We start from the raw sequence: 24,194 nt of genomic DNA on the forward strand, positions 1-24,194 counted from the left end.
TTCCTTTCACTGCTAAACGTTTAGAGACTTCTCAGAATGAGATATGATGGTGATGATGAAAGCTGGAGCCGCCCTGCTGAGTCACTGCCAGCACAGTACCTGAGCGCCTCACACTTTTGAACTCCGTATTCTTAGGAACCTAGATGGTCACCACTATTACCCCCATTTTATGGATCATAAACTGGATAAATAACACACCTAAGACCTGAGTGACTAAGTTTGGATAAGAACCCAGGCTGGCCAGACTCCTGGACCCATGCTCTTGCCCAGGGCTTTTCAAACTTTCTTTATCACATGGCATACTTGAAGCTGTAGTTAAACTTCCATGGCACACTTAAATTATGGTGATCAAAAAAAGAGTAAAAAAAAAAAGAACATACTTAATGTGCTTTGAACTTCTTTCATAAATAATTTAATGAATGATCTTTAAAAATGTCCATGGCATACCTGAGGCCCTACGGCAGCACCCTGGTTGAAGACCACTGCCCTGGAAACCACTGCCCTGGTGACCACAGCCCTGGAGGTCACTGCCCTGGAGACCACTACCCTGGTGACCACAGCCCTGGAGACCACTGCCCTAGAGGCCACTGCCCTGACCACTGCCCAGGAGACCACTGCCCTGGCGACCACTGCCCTGGAGCCCAGTGCCCTGACCACTGCCCTGGCGACCGCTGCTCTAGAGACCACTGCCCAGGAAACTATGGCCCTGACCACTGCCCTGGAGCCCACTGCCCTGAAGCCCACTGCCCTGGAGACAGCTACCCAGGAGACCACTGCCCTGGAGACTGCTGCCCTGGAGCCCACTGCCCTGGCCCCTCCAGGACACCATGCTCCCTGCGGCGTGTGCTCTCCCAAGCTCGTTTGCTCAGCGCGCTGAGTTCCTGATTTCCAGTGCTCCCTAGTCTTGGGGGACTTGTGGACACCCCATCACTGTTGTGGTACACACACCTAGACACAGATTCCCTGTCTGGCCTGGTGTGTGGAAACACTCTACAGGCTGATTTGAAACATGAAGATTCCAGTTCTATTCTCTCTATGTTATTAAGACTCAAGATGGAATGTCCTTCAGGACCAGGACCAATGTGAGCACTGGTGTTTTCTCTCTGACTCATTAGCAGATCCCGGTAACAAAGGAGATGTGCTGCAGGGCAGGGAGGGCATTGAACAGCCAAGCAGACGCCGGCCTGTGTACGAGCAGCACCCACCATTCCTGGGAGACTTACTTTAACTTACCCCAGTTCTTACAGTTATTAGTTATGTTTCAGAAGGTGCTTAACATACGCCTGTTGAAGAGAGGGGGTTTTTCTTCTCTTGGGCAGTTGGTGAACACCAGCTGGTATCAGATGTGTAAGGATTCCCCCAACACCAAGCAGTTCTCCAGCAGGCGCCAACTGGGCGTTCTCTAATTCAGTTCAGTTCCAACACTTCTGTCTGCAAATGGCATCAGGTTCAGGGTCAGTCCCCCAAGACTGCCCCCCACCTCTTCTGATGCCAGTCGGAAGTCAGCCTTCTCCTCAGGTTTTTTTTTTTTTTTTTTTTTTTTTTTTTTGTGCAGTATTTTTTTGGCTGGGGCCAGGTTTGAACCCACCACCTCTGGCATATGGGGCCTGCGCCCCACTCTTTTGAGCCACAGGCGCCGCCTTTTTTCCTTAGACTGTTTCCAGAAGTCAGGGAAGCCCTACGATTGATTTACCCGTTTATGAAGGATGTTGCAGAGGGCACAGATGAACCGTCAAATGAAGAGACGCTCCGGGCTGCAGATTGTGAAGGGGAAGGCGGAACTTCCTGGGCACCTCCATACCTTCTGCAGCCCTGGAGTGCTCCAAGCCCCTGTAGTTAAGGTATTTTTATGGAAGCTTCATCATGTGGGCCTGATCAATTAGTAACTCAATCTCCAGTCCCTCTTCCCTTTCCAGAGAATGGGGCTTGAGGCTGAAATTTCCAAACTTTAATCCTGGTTTGGACTTTCTAATAACCATCTCCCATTCAAGATCCACCAAGAACTACATCTTGTAACAAAAGACGCTTCTGTCTTCAGGGAATTCCAAGGAATGAGGAGCTGTGTCAGGAGCCCAGATAAAAGACCAAACATTAGAACAGAAAATGGGGCGGCGCCTATGGCTCAGTCGGTAAGGCGCCGGCCCCATATACCGAGGGTGGCGGGTTCAAACCTGGCCCCGGCCAAACTGCAACCAAAAAATAGCCGGGCGTTGTGGCGGGCGCCTGTGGTCCCAGCTACGTGGGAGGCTGAGGCAAGAGAATCACTTAGGCCCAGGAGTTGGAGGTTGCTGTGAGCTGTGTGATGCCATGGCACTCTACCGAGGGCCATAAAGTGAGACTCTGTCTCTACAAAAAAAAAAAAAAAGAACAGAAAATGCATCCAGCGCCCCTATTGCTCAGGAAATTACAAAGGTTTTAGGAGCTAGGTGTCAGGAACAGAGATCAGAAATAAATCATTCTTTTTTTTTTTTTTTTTTTTTTAATTTGGCCGGGGCTGGGTTTGAACCCGCCACCTCCGGCATATGGGACCGGCGCCCTACCCGCTGAGCCACAGGCACTGCCCTGAAATAGATCATTCTTATGTCACAGTAACACAGAAGGGCAAGTAGTTAACTGTTAATTAAAACACAATTCCTCCCCCACAGACAGAAACTTGAGGTATTTTGTTTGCTGGACTAAAGGCTGGAGGAGCCCTCCTGGGTAAAAGGAATTTTTTTTTTTTTTTTGAGACAGAGTCTCACTATGTCACTCTGGGTAGAGTGCCTGGTGTCATAGTTCACAGCTACCTCCAACTCTTGGGCTTAAGCGATTCTCTTGCCTAAGCCTCCCAAGTAGCTGGGGCTACAGGTGCCCGCACAACACCTGGCTGCTTTCTTGTTGCAGTTGTCATTGTTTAGCTGGTCCGGGCCAGGTTGAACCCGCCAGCTTCAGCGTATGTGGCTGGCGCTGTAACCACTGTGCCACGGGCATTGAGCCCCCCTCCAAAAAAAATTTGGACTACAAAATACTGGACTACTATATATATATATATATATTTTTTTTTTTTTTTTTGTAGAGACAGAGTCTCACTTTGTCACCCTCAGTAGAGTACTGTGGCATCACACGGCTCACAGCAACCTCCAACTCCTGGGCTCAGGCCATTCTCCTGCCTCAGCCTCCCGAGCAGCTGGGACTACAGGCACCTGCCACAACGCCTGGCTATTTTTTTGTTGCAGTTTGGCCAGGGCTGGATTTGAACCCAACACCCTCAGTATATGGGGCCTGCGTCCTACTCACTGAGCCACAGGCGCCGCCCAAAATCTATATTCTTAATGTTAAAGAAATGACAGACATTTAACTTTTATTATTAAAGGCAGATTGGTGAGGGAAGCTGTACAATAGGGAGGGACGGTGTGCAGGGGAGGAACCCGCCGTCGGGAAGGGCTCCCTCTCAGCAGTGCCTCTGTCCATGGGCTCTTCCGCTTTATGCAGCGTCTGTGTCTTCCATGACCCCCTGGGATGGTCTGCTCGGCCTCCTCCACATGACTGTTACTCTGACCTTAGAAGATATTTCCGTTTAATTAGTTTTGTCTGAGAGAGAGGAAATCTCTCATGCTTAAGCCTTTTAAATGAGGCAATCCTTTGGGAACATTATACTTCCCAAGAAATGCATTAAATTGAAATTGCAGAAAACCTCGGTTCAGTGCCATATCCATTAAGTTTTGGTCCATGAAATCTGCCCCCTTGCCCAAGATATTAAGTTACTGCTCAATGTGTATTATTATTTCTTTTTTGAGAAAAAATATGAATGTAATAATGTATCCAGAAATCGTTTCGTTACTGTGAAATTGTCCCAGGTGAGTTTCCGTCATCTTCGCCGATCCCCCCAGCGTGGTGCCCTTTCCTCCCTTCTGTGTCCCCATCTTCCTCCTGGGCGATGGTGCCCGAGGCTTCTGGGATCTTCTCTGGCCGTCCCGCTGTTGGTGAGGCACCTTCTCTCCTCTATGTCCCCAGGAGCCGCAAGCCTTGTGGTTCCTGCTCAGAGACCCGAACCTGCATCCCCACTGTCTGCTCCTGTGCTTTGCCTGGTCCTGGTGCCCTTCTGCCCCCCACCCCACCCCCACAAGCTGCTTCTGCCCCTTCCCACGACCAACCTACCCACCTCCAAGAGGAGGCAGTTACTTCTTGCTTTATGCCACACCTGTTTTACAGCAGTGCAAGTATTCGTTTCCAAGACCGTGTCACTAGTACCAGATGCTTGGTGGAGGGCAGGAACCATATCTGATTAAATGAAGTCATTTCTGCGCAATGGCTTTGAGAGAATCTGGTACATCTAGAGTATAGTACTCAATACACAATAGCTGTGCTGGCCGCGGTTGGTGATGAGAATTCCTGTGTCTTCATCCCTTGTGCAGCGGCTGCTGAATAGGTGAATAAACAGCTGGATGAACAACGTAGTTACTCTGCTTGTGCCGGAACTGTTCTTGCTCTGGGCTTTCTACTTTGAATTCCAGGAATTGGAATTAAGATTTCATAGGAGTGGTATATTCTATGTTTCTCATCCCAGATAAATACCCTTCAGTATTAACAAGACAAGCTTTTAGGCCGGGCGTGGTGGCTCATGCCTGCTGGGAAGCCCTCTGGGAGGCCAAGGCAGGTGGATTGCCTGAACTCAGGAGTTTAAGACCAGCCTAAGCATGAGCAAGAGCAAGACCCCATCTCTCAAAGTAGCCGGGCGTTGTGGCAGGCGCTTGTAATCCCAGCTACTTGGGAGGTGGAGGCAGGAGAATCTCCTGAGCCCAAGAGTTTGGGGTTGCTGTGAGCTGTGATACCACTGCACTCTACCGAGGGTGACAAAGTGAGACTCCGTCTCAAAAAAACAAAAACAAAAATCAAGCTTTTGGACTCCAAAAGATACGACTATAAATTCTGGCTGTAGATATATTACGTTGGTCAAATTTCTTTTTTTTATTATTATTATTATTTTTATTATTAAATCATAACTGTATACATTGATATGATCATGGGGCATCATACATTCGCTTCATAGACCATTTGACACATTTTCATCACAATGGTTAACATAGCCTTCCTGGCATTATCTCTGTTACTGTGCCAAAACATTTACATTTCTTAAACTCCCTCAGCCTCACCGTCTCTGTCTGTATAATGCAGGCCTCTAGTGATTTTCGAGAGGTGTGTGTAGTGTTGTTTTTAAGGCATGCGTGGATGTATGTGTGTGTGGATGGTGTGCCCAGTATATTGTAAACATTTATTAAGTGTTATAAAATATCAATATAGAAAAACTAAAAGTCGCGTTATATCCTACCAGAGATATGATCATTCCTGACACTCAGTAAAGATATTTACAGAACTTTCTTTAAACCCACACAGTTTACATCAATGAAAATAATGTGATATATTATAGGTGATAATATATAATTATAAAATAATGTGATATAGGTTACATAAAATTTGTCACCTCCTTTTAATAGCAGTTCTTCATTAATTGGTACATGATCGCGAATATGATACTTTGTTAATAAACATATAGTTTTCTACTTTTTCCTCTATTAGAAATATAGCTACGCTAGACATTTTGATGCCTGAGTTTTTTATTCTTTTAGGATAAGTTATTAGAAGAGGAATTGTTAGATCAAAAGTTAACATATAAAATGTTTGTTGTTATAAACACTCACGATTTATTTTTTCTGCATGTGTTATATTCAGTAAAAGAGTTTATCAAAGGAAAACAGTTAACCTGTAGCATCTAGTGTCTTGAAATGTGAAGTTTAGAATATATTTGAACCTGAAGGATGCTGAGATTTCATTACTTGCGATTCAAGTTATGTGAATTTCAACTGAACTCCTTAATACTGATATTTTACTTGTCATAAGAAATCCTTCTACTTTAATAAAAGCATAGAGGGGTGATTGTTGAGTACAATATATTATGACATGATGTTCAGACCCCAGGCGAATCTGTTGTTTGAACTAAACTTTAATTTTTGTATAATTAGTATTTCCATTTCTAGCTTAAGTTAATTAACTTTTATTTTCAATTTGTGAAGTTTTTTGAGTGGATTTAATTGAGCTGCTCTTGAGCATAAATTTGTATTCACGTTCAGCTGAAGTATAGAAAATTCAGAGTGGTTGAAACCTATTTCTTCACGATATCTTTGAATAATTAATTTTATTGAAATACATGTCATTAAAGACTTCTAACGTGAAAGTTTATGTAGTATATTAATGGGATTTGCATCCATTTACTCTTAGCGAATCTTTACTGGATTAACACTAACTTTACTTCTGCTGCAAACTGTAGAATATTATAATTAAGTATCTCCTCTGTGGCACATAAATATAAGGGATTTACCTCATATCAGATTTTTTTTTTCGCATTTCAGTAGCAGAACCGAGTCTGTGGGGGGAAAAATAAGCACAGTGAAAATCCATAATAATATGACTTATAAGCTTTGCAAATACAGGCCTGCCTTAACAACAGGGCTGTACGCTGAGAAATGTGTTAAGCGTCTTTGCTGCTGTGCAAAACATTATAGAAGGGGCTGAACGGAAACCCAGATGGGGCAGCCCACTGCATACGAGGCCACCTGGCACCTGCCACAATGCCTAGGGCTGGTCCTGGGCTCAATGTCAGGTATTTGTGTATCTAAACATAGAAATGATAGAGTAAAAATGCAGCATTATGTCTGAGGGGGCCACCAGTGTATGTGTGGCCCGTTGGTGACCGTGTCATTTTGTGGCCGGCGACTGTAGACCTGTTCTCATCTGAGGCCTTTGTCCTCAGAATCCAGAGCTGCTATCATTTGCTTCTGAATGGCATTTTATTGAATTGGAAATCCAGAGCCTAGAAAAAAATGAATTTGCTTATTTCATATTACTGATGTTCTGAGACCAGGGATCATAGAGCTGAGACAGAATTTACTGTCTGGAGGCCCTCAGATGTCCCTGTGTGTCAGAAATCAGAAGAATCCAAAAATGGAAGAAGCCAGGAATGTAGAAAGTGCCTTTGGACTGGAAGCCCTGTTTCTTTTTCTTCCTTTTTGTCCTTTTGGGTGCCGAGGGACGTCACTTTCTGAGAGAACGTGAGACAAGGCAACTGAGAGGGAAAGTACATGTCTGCACCTTGAAGGGGCCTAAGAAACTGTGTCAGTGAAAATGTTCCAGATACCCGTCTCGGCCCACGAGGGGTGTGGATGAGCCCCATCGGCTGGCGGCCTGCCCGACGGCCAACCATCACACAGTTCTGGGGCGGAGGAGGCTCAGGATCCAGACGAGGACTCTCCTCTTGGGCTGCAGTCTCCTTGCTGTATTCTCACATGACTGAGAAAGATTATGTCTCTTATTATTGGGTATAGATTATATTATTATAATCTCACTCATGAGGGCTCCAGCTCATGACCTGATTAGCCCCTAGTCCCACCTCCAAATACACATATCATCATATTGGGGCTGAGGGCTTCAACATAGGAGTGCCAGGGTTGGGCCCAGAAAGGTGCTTTAGCCTAAAAAGTAGAATTAACTGTGATGGTCTGAGTCCCTGCTGGAAACTGAAGATTAGAAGACATTGGGGCCTCCAGAAGTGATGGCTTTTCTCGCTCCTTCATCTCGGGGGCAGATATGGTCATCACATAGAAGCTCAATGAACATGTAGAAAATAGGTAGCTGTGCCTCAGCCCCAATTTAAAAACCCCTAAAACAGAATCTTGCTGGGTGCGGTGACTCATGCCTGTAATCCCAGCACGCTGGTAGGCCAAGGTGGGAGGATCTCTTGAGCTCACAAGTTCTAGGTCATCCTGAGCAAGAGCGAGACCCCATCTCTACTAAAAATAGAAAAACTGGCTGGGCGTTGTGGCAGGTGCCTGTAGTCCCAGCTCCTCGGGAGGCTGAGGTAAGAAGATTGCTCAAGCCCAAGAGTTTGAGGTTGCTGTGAGCTATGATGCCACAGCACTCTACTGAGGGTGACATAGTGAGACTCTGTCTCACAAAAAAAAAAGAAGAAGAAGAAGAAGAAAGAAAGAATCTTGATGGTCTCGGCCTATGTCCTGTGACCCTCAGCTGTGGCTGGAGTTGCATGATGGGGGTACAGACGTGGCTGCCCACTGTCGAGGGTGGTGGCCCTGAGCGGGAGGTGTGGGGGGCAGCATCTCACAAGAGCAGCGGTCATGTGCTGCAGAGGCACTTGCATCTTTCTCCTGACCTGGCTTCCTGGTCCTAGTGACGTGGAAATTAAGATGGACTGGCTTGATGAACGTGGGATGAAGATGTAATTTATCATCCAAAGCGGGTCGCTTTTGAAAGGGAACACTGTTAGTAATTAGAACAACATGCGTAAAAATCAGCATCTGTGGTGACTCTTGAATGAAAACACTGTAGATCTCAGGTTTTAAGATAAAATAGATTCTTCGGGCATGTGAGAAAGTGCCAAAACTAAAGATGGTGCTTGGGACTAAAGATAGCTCTTTACCCCATCATGGGATAACATCAAAAATAAAGGCTTGTCTAAAAAAATTACTATTCTTCCTTTGTTATTCAGTTACCTTTGAAAGGGGAAACTTTGGGACAGGCGCTTAGTTTCCCTACTTTTCAGTTTATTGGAAGTAAATAGAAAATAATAATATTTTTCCAATTCTTGGATAGTCTGATGGTCACTCATTATGAAAGAATGTGAAGCAGTATTTGCCCCCCAATGAAATATTTTAATTGTTTTCCTTTGAGTTGGGCCAGAAGAAGTTTCAAAGTGTGGTCAGTCTGTATAGATGGTACACACTGCCTGCAGGCCCCCTTCAGAGAGGCTGGGTATTCCATTCCAGACCACTGCAAGACAGGGAATGTCACAGTACACTGAGTTACATGGAGTTTTTTGGTTTTGCAGTGTACATAAAACTTGTTTGCACAATATCATGGTCTGTCACGTGTCTATAAAACAATGCACATACATTAACCTAAAAATAATTTATTGCTAAAAAGTGCTAACGATTATCTGAGCCTCGGGCAAGTCATCAAATAACCTTTCTGCAGCTGCTGACTCTTCAGGGTGCTGGGTGCTGAAGTTGGGGTGCCTGTGGCAGTTTCTGAGAACAAGACAGTGACATTTGCCACCACGATTGACTTCTCTTTAGTGACAGATCTCTCTGTAGCATGTGATGCTCTGTGACAGCGTTTGACCCACATGAACTTCTTTCACAAGTGGAGTCAGTCCGCTCATTCTGCCGCTGCTGAGTCCTTTCTTGCCATTTCAACAGTGTTCTTAGCATCTTCACCAGGAATCGCAGGAGACCAGTTTCTTTCCTCTTCCGTAAGTAACAACCTCTCCTTTGTTCACGTTTTATCATGAGATTGCAGGAATTCGGTCATTTAGGCTCCACTTCTAATTCTAGTTCTCTTGCTGTTTCTGCTTACTTCCTTTACTAAAGTCTTGAATTCCTCAAAGTCATCGATGAGCGTTGGAATCAGCTGCTTCCCAATGCCTTTAGATATTTTTACCTCCTCCCATGATTCATGAATGCTGTTAGTGGTAGATCTAGAATGATGAGTCCTTTGTAGAAGATTTTCAATTCTCTTTGCGTAGATACATCAGAGGGAATGGCATCTCCCTTATCGAATACATTTCCTAAATAGTAAAACTTGAAAGTTGAAATTACTCGTTGATCCACGGCTGTAGAATGGATACGCATTGCAGGTGTGGAAACCACATTCATCTCCCGTGTGTGTCTCAGAGCTGTTGGGTGACATGATGCTTTGTCCTTGAGTGCTAATCTTTTGAAAGGAATCTTTTCCTGCACAGTCATTCTCAACAGTGGGCTTACAATATTCAGTAAACCATGCTGTTAACTGAAGCACTGTCATCCAGGGTTTGTTGTTCCACTTAGAGAGGAGAAACAGAGTTGCTTTAGCACAATTCTTAGGGACCTAAGGGCTTTCAGAGCAGTAAATGAGTGTTGGTAGCGACTTCAAGTCACCAGGTGCATTAGCTCCCGGAGGAGAGTCAGCCTGTTATTTGAAGCTTAGAAGCCGTTGACTTCTCCCCTCTTCTAAAGGAAAGCTTTTTTTTTTTTTTTTTTTTCAGGCAGTCTCACTTTGTTGTCCCCGGCAGAGTACCATGGCATCATAACTCACAGCAACCTCAGACTCTTTGGCTCAAGGGATCCTCTTGCCTCAGCCTCCCAAGTAGCTGGGGCTACAGGCCCTCACCACAACACCTGGCTATTTTTAGAAACAAGGTCTTACTCCAGTTCAGGGTGGTCTCAAACTTGTGAGCTCAAGCAGTCCACCTGCCCCAGCCTCCCTGAGTGCTGGGATTACAGGCCAAGGGAAAACTATTTGATATACTGTTAGTGTAGCTGCTTTCATTGTGATGTTAGCTGGGTCTTCCCGATACTTGTTGGGGCTCCTGCATGGGCACTTGTATGAGATTGAGACGGCTGCCTTCCTTAAACCTCGTGGAACAACTTCTGGTTGGCTCAGACTTTTCTCTTGCTCCCTTCCTCGTCTGTCAGTCTTTGTAGAACTGGAGAGAATCCAGGCCTTGCTCTGGATCCGGCTTTGGCTTATGGGAATGTCATGGCTTGTTTGATCTCCTGTCTAGACCACTCACACTCTCTCCATGTCAGTAATTAGGCTGTTTCACTTTCTTACCATTTGCGGGTTCCCCGAAGTAGCACTTTCAATTTCCTTCAAGAACTTGTCTTCTGCACTCACCACTTGATTGACTCTTGGGGCCAGCAGCCCAGCTTTCTGCCTGTCTCAGTTTTTGACATGCCTTCCCTCAGTAAGCTGCTTCATTTTTAACTTTTGATTTTAAAATGAGATATGCAATTCTGCCTTTCACTTGAACACGTAAAGGCCTCTGCAGGGTTATTGGCCTAATTTCCATATGGTTGTGTCTCAGGGAATTGAGAGGAGAGAAGCAGGGAACCGCCATCCCCGGGGCAGTCAGAACGCACACGCTGTTTATGGATTGATTCACTGTTTCATATGGGCACTGTTTGTGACACCCCAAAACAATCACAATAGTGGCATTAAAGATCACTGGTCTCAGGTCACCATAGCAAATATAATAAGAATGGATAAGTTTGAAATGTTACAAGGATTTCCGAAGTGGACCACGGAGCCGTGCAGTAAGCACAGCTGTCAGAAAAATGGTGCCCGGGAACTCTTCTCCACAAAGCATCGCCACAAACCTCCAATTTGTCACACACAAAACACGTTATCTGTACAGGACAACAAACAAGATATACCTGTGTGCTGAGAAAAATACCAGGAGGGTCTATTTCTGTTCCAGGTGCAGCTTATTTGCATAAGAGAAAGATCCAGTCCTATGGGTTCCTTTTCAAAAGCATCTGAGTCTTCAGAAAGACCCACAGTCAACTCCTGGGTGTTTCCCCCAGGGGTCGTGCCGATTGGCTGATTCAACTCTATGACAGATGTCAAGGGCCAGTCACAACTGCTGTGACTAGGGCCCTTCGTCTCTGCTCAGAGTTCACTTAACACGCGTCTTTGTGAAGATGACCTTTTCTAGTCTTCCCATTTTATGTGTGCACCACACAGGTGATACAACCTCTGGGTGTGCCGGGGGTTTACAGGGTTTTAAACTAATGTCTGAATCACTTTGGGCAAATTATTTCACCCCTCTGAGTTTCAGTGACATGATCTTGTGAAAGTAAATAATTCAGTGGTTCTGAGATTTAAATGAGGTACTGTGTGTGAAGAGTTTAGCATAATGTTCTGCACAGAATAAGCACTCCGTTCACGGTGGCCGTTAGTAATTAACTTGATAGACTGCTAGGAAAGAAGGCTTTCTGTTTTGCCTCTGCTATCCGACTGGGAAGACCTCCTACATCTGTTTTTTAAAGAATAGTGCCCTGGGCGGCGCCTGTGGCTCAGTGAGTAGGGCACCGGCCTCATATGCCGAGGGTGGAGGGTTCAAACCCAGCCTCGGCCAAACTGCAACAACAACAACAAAAAAAAAATAGCCGGGCATTGTGGCGGATGCCTGTGGTCCCAGCTACTCAGGAGGCTGAGGCAAGAGAATCGCGTAAGCCCAAGAGTTAGAGGTTGCTGTGAGCCGTGTGATGCCACGGCACTCTACCCGAGGGTGACATAGTGAGACTCTGTCTCCACAAAAAAAAAAAAAAGAATAGTGCCTTAAGAGAACTGCAGCTTCTCAGTAATAGAGTAAGTTAATTGTGCATAAAATGTTTATCATATTTGTTCTAATTATTGAATGTTCTCTGGAAGGTGTTTGCTTTAGTGCTAAAGAAATAAAAAACTCGGGCGGCGCCTGTGGCTCAGTCAGTAAGGCGCCGCCGGGTTCAAGCCCAGCCCCGGCTGAACTGCAACCAAAAAAAAAAAAAATAGCCGGGCGTTGTGGCGGGCACCTATAGTCCCAGCTACTCGGGAGGCTGAGGCAAGAGAATCGCTTAAGCCCAGGAGTTGGAGGTTGCTGTGAGCCATGTGACGCCACGGCACTCTACCGAGGGCCAGAAAGTGAGACTCTGTCTCTACAAAAAAAAAAAAAAAAAATTCCCAGCTTGGCGCCTGTGGTTCAAGCAGCTAAGGTGACAGCCACATACACCTGAGCTGTCAGGTTCGAATCCAGCCTGGGCCCACCAAACAACAATGATGGCTGCAACAAAAAATAGCTGGGTGTTGTGGCGGGCACCTGTAGTCCCAGCTACTTGGGAGGTGGAGGCAGGAGACTCTCTTGAGCCCATGAGTTGGAGTTTGCAGTGAGCTGTGATGCCACGGCACTCTACCCAGGGTGACAGCTTGAGGCTCTTTCTCAAAAAAAAAAAAAGAAAGAAAAAAATAAAAAACTCTCTCTGGCTCAGGCTGGTCTTGAACTCCTGAGCTCAAGCAATCCACCCATCTTGGCCTCCCAGAGGGAGGGGATTACTGGTGTGAGCCACTGCACCCAGCCAAAAACATTTTGTTAAATCTCAGTCACTTTGGAGGTCAGAGCCCACATCAGGAGAAGCTTCTCGGGCTGATTAAGTGCTGCTTCAGTCGGGGCTCTCTGATTGAGCCCGTCCTCCCTCAGGGCCAGGATGTGCTTACGGATGTGGAGATGGGAAGCAAGTGAACCAGATACCTCTGCCCTGGGAGCCCAGCACAGTGCAGGGTGCTGTGAGCCTGCCCCAAGACTCACCTCCTGACAAGGACTGGCTTTACCATGTTGTGTTGGAACACAAGTGCATTAAGACTAATTTTTTTTTAGAAACAGAATCTCACTTTGTAGCCCTCAGTAGAGTGCTGTGGCGTCACATCTCACAGCAACCTCCAGCTCTTGGGCTTAGGCGATTCTCTCGCCTCAGCCTCCCGAGTAGCTGGGACTACAAACAAGAAAAAAAAATTTTTTTTTTTTAATTTTTAAAAAACGTAATGCCACAGGATTCAAAGACAGGAGAGTTAGATGGATCATGGTTTAGAAGTCTTTCTGGAAGCAGAGCTGAGACACAGTGGGGAGGACAGTCACAAATAAATAGAGATTTTATGATTCCTGTTTGTAGTTCACTATAAATTTTAGAGATTGGGAAATATGGTTAGCACAAAAACATGGTCATGCCAGACATACTATTTTATATCCTGGTTGTGCCCCTTGATGCCCTTGAGATGTTTCCTGTGCCCTTACGCATACTTTGTTCTAGACTCTTGATGACTACGTGATTTCTTTAACCATTTCCCTTACTACTGCGTTAAATGAGAAGATACAAGAAAAAGTATTTTAAAATGCATTTTTAAATACATGTTATTAGAAGCTAAAAACTTAACAGAAAAGATGAGTAGTTTTGAACACATTAAAATTAAAAAATCCTTTGGGGCTCAGCAGCTGGGGCGCCAGCCACATACACTGGAGCTGGCTGGTTTGAATCCAGCCCGGGCCTGCCAAACAACCAAAAAAGAGCCGGGCGTTGTGGTGGGCACTTGTAGTCTCAGCTACTTGGGAGGCTGAGGCAAGAGAATCGTTTATGCCCAGGAGTTGGAGGTTGCTGTGAGCTGTGGTGGCCACGGCACTCGACCCAGGGGGACGGCTTGAGACTCTGTCTCAAAAAAAAGGAAAAAAATCTTTTGGGAATGGAGAGCACTGTAAATAAAATTTAAAGGTATCTTGTTTTATTGTCACAGTAGCTTTGTGAAGTAGGAGTTTAGATTTCTTTTACAGCGTGGAGAAATAATTGCAAATCAGTGGATTTCTCTGTGGTTCATGATCTCGGTGAAGAGCAAAAGCTGATGTAATGAGAGGCAAAGTGAGGACAAGCTTGAATTAGTCTTTGCAGGACTCTTGGGTACGGATCCCTGCTGCCGTCTCAGGCAAGAGCTGCTTTTTGGACAGGTAAAAATACCGTATTTTCAGCCCCTATGTTCAAGTGTTCCGTCCATATGCTTCCTCATTATCACCGCTGTGACAACAAAAGATACCTTGTTCGTGTGTGTCTTCAAAGGTATCAGGTATGTCTTCAAAGTACAAAATTTTAGAGACAGCAAGGGCTAATTACAAAAGGCTTCACTCCCTTTTTACCCCGCATACACATAGTGGTGTACTGTGCAATGTCTTAAGTAGTAGAAATGGTCAAGGCCACAGTAAAACAGGGATAGTACAGTAAATGTCACTAACTACTACTTATTACAACATGGGGGAGGAGCCAGAACTGTATGACTGTTATCAAGTGGACGAAATAAATAAAATGCGAGGTCAAATATGGGGAAAGGGAGGGGAGGGGAGGGAGGAGAGGAGGATGGGTGGAGGGAGGGTGATTGGTGGGATTACACCTGCGGTGCATCTTACAAGGGTACATGTGAAACTCACTAAATGTAGAATATAAATGTCTTAACACGATAACTAAGAAAATGCCAGGAAGGCTATGTTAACCAGTGTGATGAAAATATTTCAAATTGTATATAAAACCAGCGCATTGTATCCCATGATTGCATTACTGTACACAGCTATGATTTAATACAAAAAAAAAAAAAAGAGAGAGAGATCAGTTACAGCTGTCATCATAGTTTACTGCTGGACAGGTTCGGAATGAAAAAACTTACAATGTAAGTGTTTTCTTACCTATTTTGGCAAATCTGATCAAGTTAAAAATCCTACCTCAGTGTGGATATGAGCAGATGGCTCATTGGTGATATACATTAAAATCTTTTCATGCGGTTGATTTAAAATTTCACTTAAAACAGGGATATAGAGTAACAAAATTTATGCTGTGTATTAACTTTGACACATTTATAGAATCATGTTTAAAGGGCCTGTTAGACCTTTGGTGAATGCCACAATTTGATCTGTTTTTTACATTTTTTAGAGATCTGAAAAGTTGTAGGAAAGGAAATAGCTATTGTGAATTTTTTGCATCAAGCTTAACTACTGCTCTCTTGAAGTTTAGCAAAAGTATCAAGGATGTGTGGGTTTTTCTCCCCCAAGGATGTAATTTTTTTTATTAATCGTGGACAAAATGAATTTAAGAGATTTTTAATTGCTGTTTAAAATCAGTGTTTGTTGGGTGGGGCCTTGGTGTGTGCCACACCTTTTGGGGGCAAGACATGATTGCAAGAGGGACTTTACCTGACAAATGGAATCAGTGTAACCTGGTTTCTTGTACCCTCAATAAATCCCCAACAATAAAAAAAAAAAATCATAATAAAAATTTAGTGTTTGTTAAGAAATGAGTATAATTGTGATGGATGTGTTAGTTCAGTGTAAGCATTTCACATTGTATATCGAAGCAGTACCCTGAACCCCATAAATGCATCAATGTACAAAGTTATGATTTAATAAAAAGCAATAAAAAAAATAAAATTAGTGTTTGACGTTTTACTACAAAGAACATAAACATTTTTAGCATACCCACTTAAAAATCAATACACTTTATCATTTAATTTCAAGCGTCTACATATATACGTGTACAAGTGTATAAACAAGTATATTGTATTTTTTCCCAAACAGATAAACAGTCAGATCCTGTATGGAAGAAGTCATCAAAATGCATCTGCCATTATTAAGACTGCCCCTTCAAAGATCAGGCTGGTCTTCATCAGGTAAGAGCAATAGATCTGATTTTCTAAAATCTGAGGTGTCTTTTGGAGATATTATGATTACTGTAAGACGGTCTTTGGTTTGTCTAAAAAGAAAATCACTGTCTATTCTAAAAATACATTTTTCTTTTGTAACTATCACTTTAAGGAAAGTATGATTGTGGTGATTATAAGGTTTTCTTATATTTCATTTGACAGTATTGACAGGTGAGGCTAGTATTTGTATTTCAATTATAAAAAATTCTTTTGCTGGATCTGGTTGTCTGTCTCTTATGGAACCTGCTAACTTCTCTTCCTGTCACCATAATCTGGTACCTTTGCTGAATCATTCATGTCGTCATCACGATGCTGGTGAGGCAGTCAGAGTGGAGGACACGTCAGCTGCACTGTCTAGAATTGCACGACGTGTTTGGGCCTCACTTACCCAGGTCTTACCTGCGAGCTCACTGAGCCCTTGTGGTAGGACAGACTCAGAGCTGGGAATCTCATCTCTAGTAGCCGTGGCCACGCAGCCATGGAATTAGGTTGTTCGATTCTCTGGTATTGGACTGAATGATGAGTAAATTTGAATTTTTTTAGGTGATGTAACTAAACCTATCTGTTAATTGTTGCTCTGTTCTTTTCTTTCTGGGCCTCAGTTGTCATCTGTAAAATGGAAGTAATAAGGCCCCTGCCTCCTTCATCATGGTATTTCAAACATTTTAAGTGCTGGATGTAACATCTAGTGGAGAGTCAGGGCTGAAAGACGCAGCTGCCTTTCATGATGGTGATGAGAGTTCTTCTGCTCCCTTTCTCATGGTTTCTGTCAGGAAGACCTAGACATTCCCGGGGACTCTGGGATGAGGGGATAGTTTTATTCCCTGGTCTAGGCACTCATGTGACCGAAATATTCCTTCTCACATCATCAATTCAGCCTGACGCGGTGCTGCTCGTTTCCCCCGAGCAGACCCTGCCTGGGCCCTGTCCTCCCACCTCGCAGCACCCGCGGCGCCCAGCATTTCACTGTTTCCAGGGAGACACCTTCCTCCTCCTGCGTGTCTGTGTGTTGAGACAACAGCTCACTCACCTTAACATCCTCTGTTAGAACCCGATCTCTTTTTTTTTTTGTTTGCTTTCTTGTTCTTCCCATTGTCGGGGGTTATACCGTTACAGTAGTTGATGAAAATTTGAACAGACCTGAAGAAAGGTCAGCACTCAAGAGATTAAGATGTTCATTAAGAGAAGTTCACAAAAGAAATGTGTTCAGTCTTGAGGACGGCGTGTGCGGGGAGTGGGGATCCCGGGGGGAGGAGACGTGTGTGGTTCTCAGTAGTGTCTGTGTGTGTGTTTAGGGCCTGGTGTGGCTGCTCCCACAAGTGCTGTCATGAACATCACTATTACTGCTTCTGTGTTTGTGGGACCTTTGTTAACCTGCACAGGGTGACTCCATTTTAAAGTCAGCAAAAAAAATTTAATGGGATCCAAAGAAAATCATTTAATGCAATTTTTATAAAAAGTTAAATAGGAAACTAAGTAAAATTTTAATAGGGAGAAAAAAAGATACAGGAGTGATTCTGAAGAATCTTTTGTCATACAAAGTCTGACACTGAGTCTGTGACCTCGTCCTAGAACGAGTGCCCCAAGCATCGTTGCTGTGTAGGTTGGTGCCCTTATAAAGTGGCCCCAGGAAGCGGCTCCTGCCACATGAGGACGCCGAGGACAGGCCTTCACCAGACACCAAATCTGCAAATTCCTTGATCTCAAACTTCCTAGCCTTCAGAACTGCGAGAAACAAATGTCTTTTGTTATAAGCCACCTAGTTGATGGTTTTGATATTTTGTTACATCAGCCCAAATGGAAGGAGATAGTTCACAGATAGATCACATGTCTTAAATGTACCCTGAGAAGCCAGGCACATAGTTCACGCTTGTAATCCCAGCACTCTGGGAGGCCCAGGTGGGTGGATTGCCGAGCTCGCAGGTTCGAGACCAGCCTGAACAAGTGCAAGACCCCATCTGTGAACCCTCGCCGGGTGTAGTGGCAGGTGCCTGTGGTCCCAGCTACTTAGGAGGCTGGAGCAAGAGGATACTTGTGCCCAAGAGTTTGGGCATCTTGGCCCTTTACTGAGGGTGACAAAGTGTAACTCTGTCTTAAAAAAAAAGAAAAAAATTAAATGTACCTTGATAGTTTCAAATTGCTTAAAATCACTTGTAGTAAGTATTTAGCAGCATTCTTAGTCTTGTACATACCATTAATTTAATCCAAACTCTTTTCTCAGTTCTGTACCATACTAAACGAAGTTGACGTTATCAGACACTAAATTGAAGGAGCCACACATCCGCATGTACTCAGCTACGAGGCCCTAATCTACCAAGGTCAGGAGACCCTACCATGTCATTTGTACAGTGCGCACACGGCAAGTTGCAGACTTAATGTCAGACTTCAGAGGATGAGGACATCTCTGATGGTCCTTCCAGAGAAAGAGTTCCAAACTGCTTTGAAGGGTAGGCACTCGTCAGCACACAGCTTCCCGGGGAAGTACTTTAACAGTGACCATAGTGATATTCAGCTATGAGGGAGGTAGCACTTTTGCTTGTATGAGTTCTTGAACTTAATTGTTAAAGAAAAATGAGCTTGGATTGAATCAAAAAAGATATACACATGGTGGACAACCTTTTGTTTGATTGAGTAGATTATGTATCTAGTAATTTGTGTGCCAACATTTTATTAATTAATCGCTTCAATTGTAAGGGAAGGCCATATGCATCGGACTGAGAGCTCTCACCTCAGGAGATGGATTCTTTCTAAAGCACGCTTAGTGCCTAAGGAAACCCTGGATTTGCTGTGCCGGGTCTGGAGACCCCCCCACACCTCCCAGGAGCTGCTCAGCTTCCTGATCTGTACAGGGGGAGGGTGCAGCTCTCTCACGAATGGCCTGGTGTGTTAATACCTAGAAGCCTCCCAGCCCTGCGGGCTCAGCAATGGTGGTGACTATGGTGATGCCCAATTATGGTGGGAAGGAATGAAACTAAAGGAGCCAGGAAGAGGAAAAAAGGGAGAAAGGAGGAATCACTCCCTAAACCATACCTCGTCTGGTTGAGTCCTTTTTTAACAAAGCACCTTCACTGTGGGAATGCTTTAATGAACATGGCAGTGATGAAGCTGGACTTCATGGCAGCCCTGGACATTGTATAAAAGCATTTCTGGGAACTGTTGAAATGAGATCAACAGCCTCCCTAAAACATCACCTTTTTTTTAACATAGATGACTTGGTATTCTAACGGGAGTAGAAGAAGGAATGCTTAAAGAAAAATCTAATTAACACCAATTAATCCCCATGTCAATAAAATATAATAGATTTCACTGAGGCAAGTAAAATCAAATAATATCAGAATTTGAGGCACTTAAAGCAAAAAAGGAGAATATTTAATTGTTCCTCGGGTCTCTGCATGACTGGTGTGGACATAATGGGGGATTTTCTTTCTCAGGGACGTAGGTGCTGTCCGATAGTCCATCCTTCCTCAAGCTGCTCATTAATCACAGAGATCGTCTTTTAACCTCTGCCATGGATGTTGCTGTTTTCATATGAACCTTGATTTTGCCTGAAGCAATTAAAAAGTGATTTGTTATACAAGTTCAGGAAGTTAACCCTTCAATCATATCAGCGTCATTTTACTTTACTTTTAAGCTCTGCGTAACTTGTGTTATAATGTAACTTTGAAAATTAGCTTTTGTGATTTGTACTTATTTACAGTTTATACTTTCACTTAGCAAAATTTCCTTCCTCTGTTGAAATATGAATTCTTTGTGCCTTTCCATGTATGGGAATTTTTGGCTTTTGTACCTCAGTAACTCTTTTTCAGATTTATTGACAAGTAAGATAAAAATAGGAACTGGCCATAGGTTTTGGGGTATGATTAGCCATAATCACAAAAAGCTATTAAAATATGCTGCAGGCAACATTTTAATTAACTCAGGCCTTTAGTCTACAGTGGTCTCTATCATACTTTTTTAACACCTGTAGTTATTCGCATACTAATTGATTTATAATTTGCAAGGGGCCTGGTTATCATTAGTGCAAATTAGCTAGTTGCTACAGAGCTACACGACTTATATAATCACCTTTTCCTTTTTTGCTTTTCACATCATTAGATTTGGGGACTGTTCTAGAAACTGTATCCTAAACATACAGGGTTCAATATACAAAATTATTCAACTCTGGTTCCTCCAGACGTGTCTGTTGGGATGGGAGTTCTTGCTGTGTATCACACACTCACTTCTGAGGGTTTTCCAGCTGACAGTGTCCTCTCCACGTGAGCACAGTGGGTGAAGTACAGGAGCGTGGTGTTAACACAGCGAATGGATTGCTGTATTTGCTGGTGCAGGGCTCCCAAGGAAATTAATGACCTTGCCTGCAGCTCCTGTCCTACCTTCCCCCGCTATGGAAAATTAAATGTCATGTATAACAACTCACTCTCCATTACTTAATTATATGTGGAAAATGTGTGCTATGCGCAAACTCTTGGGGCTAACGGAGGCCAGATTAAACTGAAACCCTCGGAGAGATTTAGTGCTAGCTGTCAAGCCCCACTGAGTGAACGTGGACGCCCCGCGGGGTCCACCTCACTGCATTCATTGAACATATGTCCTGTTTCTGGAATTAAAAATACAGCGTGGCCCATTATCCTCTGGTCATAACCCCAAAAGATGATACGGCCGTGAGATGAACGTGAATGTCAGAGTCATCCTGCGTATACCTCCACCTGAAAAAGAAACTCGGATGTTGTAAAAATCCTTACTGTGCTCCAGATTCAGTAGATCTGATTCTGATAAATAGGAGGGAAAAAAGATTGGGACACAAGCATGAGTTTTACTATGACCAAGAAACAGTCATTCGTTTCTCAACAAGTTTCCTGAGTGCCTACCGCTGTATTTAATGGGTGGCCCAGCACTCTTATTCTTCCGATGTGTGGCAGAGAAAAAAACATACTGGACCTCTCGATACCTTGTCCGGTAATAAAAGTACTAAGATGCTGTAGGGACATAGAGATGTGCCCAGTATAGCCGTTGGAGTCCAGGAGAAGGCGTCACAGAGGAAGATGCTTAGACTAAGACTGCAAGGGCAGTAAGCAAAGTCCCTGTGTGTGGAAACCTGGAGATTCAGAATCAGCTGCTATGCCCACGCTACACACCTGGACATTGGCTTCTAGCAGAGAACGCAGTCCTTCTTCAGGAAAGCACAGGTGGACGAGCACAGCCCTGTGTGTGTCAGCTGATTTGAATTTTGAAGGAGGTACTTTTGCCTCTCTCTGACTGCATGGACCTTTAAAGAAGCCAGTGCTGAGGGCGGCGCCTGTGGCTCAGTGAGTAGGGCGCCGGCCCCATATGCCGAGGGTGGCAGGTTCAAGCCCAGCCCCGGCCAAACTGCAACAACAACAACAACAAAAAAATAGCTGGGCGTTGTGGCGAGTGCATGTAGTCCCAGCTGCTTGGGAGGCTGAGGCAAGAGAATCACGTAAGCCCAAGAGTTAGAGGTTGCTGTGAGCCCTGTGACGCCACGGCACTCTACCCGAGGGCGGTACAGTGAGACTCTGTCTCTACAAAAAAAAAAAAGCCAGTGCTCTTTTTCAAGTATATAATAATACGTCATTCATGGTGTATGTGACAGGGGGCATTGAGGAAGATGCCTGCCGTTAGCGCTGAACTCTGCTGAGTTGCGAGGAGGAAGACGTTTCCAGCCACCCGGGTATTTGCTCCTCTGTTTCCGTGGTTACAGGGACTGTGGGGTAGACCATTGTGAGTCACTCAGAATGCCGTGAAACGCTAATTCTTGGTTAATGTCTTCCAGTTACTGTTTTCTGCACTACCCATTTTACTTGTTTTATTAAATCATAGCTGTGTACATTAATGTGATCATGGGGCACTATACGCTGCTTTTATAGACCATTAGACATATTTCATCACACTAGTTAACATAGCCTTCCTGGCATTTTCTTAGTTATTGTGTTAAGACATTTATATTCTACATTTACTAAGTTTCACATGTACCCTTGTAAGATGCACCGCAGGTGTAATCCCACCAATCACCCTCCCTCCACCCATCCTTCACTCTTCCTTCCCTCCCTCTCCCCCTTCCCCACATTCTTAGGTTATAACTGGGTTATAGCTTTCATATGAAAGCCATAAATTAGTTTCATGGTAGGGCTGAGTACATTGGATACTTTTTCTTCCATTCTTGAGATACTTTACCAAGAAGAATATGTTCCAGCTTCATCCATGTAAACATGCAAGAGATAAAGTCTCCATCATTCTTTAAGGCTGCAAAGTATTCCATGGTGTACATATACCACAATTTATTAATCCATTTGTGGATCGATGGGCACTTGGGCTTTTTCTATGACTTAGCAATTACGAATTGGGCTGCAATGAACATTCTGGTACAAATATCTTTGTTATAATGTGATTTTTGGTCTTCTGGGTATATACCTAGTAGAGGAATTATAGGATTGAATGGCAGATCTATTTTTAGATCTCTAAGTATTCTCCAAACATCTTTCCAAAAGGAATGTATTAATTTGCATTCCCACCGGTAGTGTAGAAGTGTTCCCTTTTCTCCACATCCACACCAACATCTCTGGTCTTGGGATTTTGTGATATGGGCTAATCTTAGTGGAGTTAGATAATATCTCAAAGTAGTTTTGATTTGCATTTCTCCAATGATTAAAGATGATGAGTATTTTTTCATATGTGTGTAGGCCGTGCGCCTGTCTTCTTCAGAGAAGTTTCTCTTCAAGTCCCTTGCCCAGCCTGCGATGGGATCACTTGTTCTTTTCTTGCTTATACATTTGAGTTCTCTGTGGATTCTGGTTATTAAACCTTTGTTGGAGATAACCTACAAATATCTTCTCCCATTCTGAGGGCTGTCTGCTTGCTTCACTTACTGTGTTCTTGGCTGTGCAGAACCTTTTTAGTTTGATCAGGTCCCAGTGGTATATTTTTGAAGCTGCTTCAGTTGCCCGGGGGGTCCTCCTCATAACATACTTGCCCAGACCGATTTCTTCAAGAGTTTTCCCTGCACTCTCTTCTAGTATTTTTATAGTTTTGTGTCTTAAGTTTAAATCTTTAATCCAGTGAGAGTCTATCTTAGTTAATGGTGAAAGGTGTGGGTCCAGTTTCAGTCTTCTACAGGTCTCCAGCCAGTTCACCCAGCACCATTTGTTAAATAGGGAATCTTTTCCCCACTGAATATTTTTAATTGGCTTGTCAAACATCAAGTAACGTGGTAAGTAGCTGGATTCAGCTCTTGGTTCTCTATTCTGTTCCAGACATCTACTTCTCTGTTTTTGTGCCAGTACCATGCCGTTTTGATCACTATCGATTTGTAGTATAGTCTAAGGTCTGGTAGCGTGATTCCTCCTGCTTTGTTTTTATTTCTGAGTAATGTATTGGCTATTCAAGGTTTTTTCTGATTCCATATAAAACAAAGTATTATTTTTTCAAGATCTTTAAACAGTGGAGCTTTAATAGGGATTGCATTAAAATTGTATATTGCTTGGGGTAATATGGACATTTTAACAATGTTGATTCTTCCCAGCCATGAGCATGGTATGTTTTTCCATTTGTTAACATTTTCAGCTATTTCTTTTCTTAGAGTTTCATAGTTCTCTTTATAGAGATCTTTCACGTCCTTTGTTAGATAAACTCCCAAATATTTCATCTTCTTTGGCAATACTGTGAATGGAATAGAGTCCTTAACTGTTTTTTCAGCTTGACCATGGTTGGTATATATAAAGGCTACCGATTTATGAATGTTGATTTTGTAACCTGAGACACTGCTGTATTCCTTGATCACTTCTAAGAGTTTTGTAGTAGAATCCCTGGTGTTTTCCAGATACACAATCATATCATCTGTGAAGAGCGAAAGTTTGATCTCTTCTGACTCTATACAGATACCCTTGATTGCCTTTTCTTCCCTAATTGCAGTGGCTAAAACTTCCATTACAATGTTAAAGAGCAATGGACACAATGGGCAGCCTTCTCTGGTTCCTTATCTGAGTGGAAATGATTTCAGTTTAACTCCATTCAATACGATATTGGCTGTGGGGTTGCAGTAGATGGCCTCTATCAGTTTAAGAAATGTCCCTTCTATACCAATTTTCTTAAGTGTTCTGATCATGAAG

General features: G+C 43.7%; 1 protein-coding gene across 1 annotated transcript in view; it reads left to right on the forward strand.

The window, feature by feature from the left end:
• Positions 1-24,194, forward strand: part of PATJ (PATJ crumbs cell polarity complex component) — a 408,655-nt gene that overhangs the window by 259,903 nt on the left and 124,558 nt on the right. The window contains 1 exon segment of the mRNA XM_053575260.1: positions 15,947-16,038. Within this exon segment, the coding sequence (XP_053431235.1) occupies positions 15,947-16,038 (92 nt within the window).

The sequence above is a fragment of the Nycticebus coucang genome, chromosome 22, assembly GCF_027406575.1.
Source record: "Nycticebus coucang isolate mNycCou1 chromosome 22, mNycCou1.pri, whole genome shotgun sequence".
NCBI classification, from domain to species: Eukaryota; Metazoa; Chordata; class Mammalia; order Primates; family Lorisidae; genus Nycticebus; species Nycticebus coucang.